Source organism: Phalaenopsis equestris, unplaced genomic scaffold (genome assembly GCF_001263595.1).
Source record: "Phalaenopsis equestris unplaced genomic scaffold, ASM126359v1 Scaffold203406, whole genome shotgun sequence".
Lineage (NCBI taxonomy): Eukaryota > Viridiplantae > Streptophyta > Magnoliopsida > Asparagales > Orchidaceae > Phalaenopsis > Phalaenopsis equestris.
In genome coordinates, this window is record NW_018223035.1 from 26,719 (window position 1) to 29,611 (window position 2,893).

At 35.9% G+C, this 2,893-nt stretch overlaps 1 protein-coding gene across 1 annotated transcript; it reads right to left on the reverse strand.

Annotated features, from left to right (window-relative positions):
• Nucleotides 1-79: 79 nt before the first annotated feature.
• Nucleotides 80-1,563, reverse strand: LOC110036180 (LOB domain-containing protein 25-like). The gene is made up of 2 exons (XM_020740568.1): nt 1,374-1,563; nt 80-727 (listed from the first exon to the last, which is right to left on the reverse strand). The coding sequence occupies exon 2, from the start codon at nt 707-709 to the stop codon at nt 167-169; it is 543 nt and encodes a 180-aa protein (XP_020596227.1). The 5' UTR covers nt 710-727; nt 1,374-1,563; the 3' UTR covers nt 80-166.
• Between the last annotated feature and the right edge of the window lie 1,330 nt (nt 1,564-2,893).

Sequence of the window (2,893 nt, forward strand, 5' to 3'; positions counted from 1 at the left end):
AAAAACTCCATTAAACCTATATATATATATATATATATATCACCGTTTGGAGAGAATAATTACAATTCTCAACATGATTCATACATACTCTTAACTTATCTCTCAAACAAAAAACTCACACCATCAAACTTAGCACGACCCAAGTCTTTAATGAAAATCACATGCTTCATTCCCACTCCCCCCTTTGATTGAGCTCACCTGATGAAGAGTTGCTACAAGTATCATTCTGAGAATGAGGATGATGATAGCTGACAAAACTAGGCCATAATCCATGAGCCGGCAATGGTGGATGTGGGTAATGGACTCTCAAGCTTGGACTGATCATTGTTGAAACATTTGGTGAGCGCTGCTCAGCATAAGCATATCGAAGAAGCTCAGCGTTGGTTGCATCCAGCTCCTTCTGTAGCCTTTGTATGTGACGTTGGAGGACGGAGATGGCGCCGACGCAGCCATAGACGGGGTCTTTTATACGAGCTTCGGCCTCGTAAGCGAGAGAGTTCACTGCATCTTCGCGTTGGCTCGGAAGGAGATCATTGAGGAGCTTTGCTACATTACTAGCTCCAAACACTTTGTGCACGTTGATGAACTTTTGGGGTTCTTCAGGGTGGAAATAAGGGGCAAAGATGCAGCTAGGCATGCATTTTCGACGAAGGAACTTGCAGGCAGCGCAAGGAGAGCTTAGGATGGTAGTGTTTGAGGAAGATGCCATGATAGCTTGTATACACCACTAAAACAAAATAATCACTACTAAGGTTAGGGTTAGGGTTTCCATAAAAAAAAAAAATGAACTTTAGGTTCATTTCTAGTGACAATTGCATGGCAATAAGAACAATGCAATATATCACAAGCTATCATCATAACATGAAATTCATTTTGCTGCTGCTATATATGTTTTGTAGTAATTCATCACAAGCTATCATCTAAACATAAAGAAGATCAAAAAATTTGAAAATTAAAATCAATGCTTCGTTTAAATGAAAAATTTTTATATTTCATCTCTTCTGCAACGTAAATTCAGATTTAATAAATCCGATTGAGAGGATAACTATGAATTTTTTTCTACCGTCACTCATCCGGCTTGTGTCCGTCAACACAACGATCAGATTTACTGGATTTGATAAATCTAATTTAACGTAAATCCATATTACAACCAAACGTTGCATTAGAGTTTCATGCTCATGCCAAGCTCTCTCTAGTTGCTTCCTGAATACTTCTAGCATCTCATAAGTTTTTTTCTTGTCTCCACAAATCTCTGACAACCAAAATACAACCACAGATACCCCTCTCTCTCTCTCACACACACACACACAAACTCTCTCTCTCTCTCTCTATCTCTCTCTCTCTCTCTCTAGAAGATGAAATGAAGTAATTACCTTTGGGAAGCTGCTCCTTCCAAACTGCAGATACTGAAAACTGAGTAGAAGAAACTGAGATTTGAAGATGATTTCAAAGACAACTAAATCTTGGACTTATCTGTTGATGTGGAAAAAAAAAGGAAAAAAATCAAAGTAAAAGCTGTTTGAGAAGAAGAATTGAGAAGGGAATGGAGAGCAAAGGGGAGGAGTAGTGTAGAAGGAATATAGAAAGAGAGAGAAAGAGTTTTATAGTCAACAGTTCTTTCTAACTGTTACAAATTAAAACTGATATTATGAAATTTGAAGAACAAGAAATGCTTTTATTGTCTAGAGTATGAAATGCACCAAATTCATTCCAGTAGATTTACCTTGGGGGTGTCAAAAATTGAACTCCTATGTCAACACGACTCAAACTCAACTCGAAAAATTCAGGTTCGGGAAAACCCGAACATTTGTCAAGTCAAAGTTCCAATCTGAGAATTCAACACGTAAGAATTTCTGAACATGGCCTGAATAAACATGAAAAAAAGGATTGGGTTAAGTGTGTCTTACACTATTGATTGTATATAAATAAAAATTTCTTTTGATTTTCCTATCATTGTTTGTTAAATATTAGAAGAAAAATTGAGCTGACATGTTAAACGTGTCAGGTTCAGGTTACTCGTGTCAGGGTGGAGTCGGGTTTGGGTTGAGTTTTTGGACCCATTTATTATTCAAATCGGATTTCATTGCCCGATTTGGGTCAGACTTAAACACGACCCGCTGACCCGAATTGACATCCCTTATTTTCCTCATTAGTATTATTATATTATATTATATTATGTGTGTGTGTGTGGTGTGTGGTGTGTGTGTGCGCGTGTGCTGGGGGGGAGGGGGGGAGCGTAAGTCGCTCGGGTCGGGGGTTCGAATCCCGTGACGCGGGCTCTTCAAATCACGAGCAAACACACCAGGGTTTTCAACCCTTTAGGGGAATCAATATTTGATGCCCACGGGATCAAAAATCTATTTCACCTTTATAAATATAAATATTAGGAATTTTGTTCTGTAATTGGTCAGACAGAGATCGAACGCTACGGAGTACATTATGTTATCTGCAAAAAAATAAATAAATAGTTGCATGTGACTTTCACTGTTGTAAATAATGTTTAACATAAATTTCACAAAACATACGAACATATTCAATAGTACAAGAAATTTGCTTCTCTATGGACAGCTTTGTAAATAATAATTTAATTTGAACATATTTAAATTAAGCTATTTTGCATTATATTTTTGTACTAAGTTTTTGAAATATTGTTATTTGCAAAATTATCATATTCTTCAATTCATTTTTAAAATTATCACTAAAATATCAGTAAATACATGATTTGATAGTTTGAAAAAAAAGGAAAAAAAGAAAGACATGGAAGTTATTTTGGCAAATTCATAAATTTTAGGGGATATGTATGTAATTATCTTGTTCATTTCTTAGTTGATAAATTAGAAGTATAATGAAATAAATATGAGAAAAGAGCTTTTAAAATGAATTAAGCATGTGA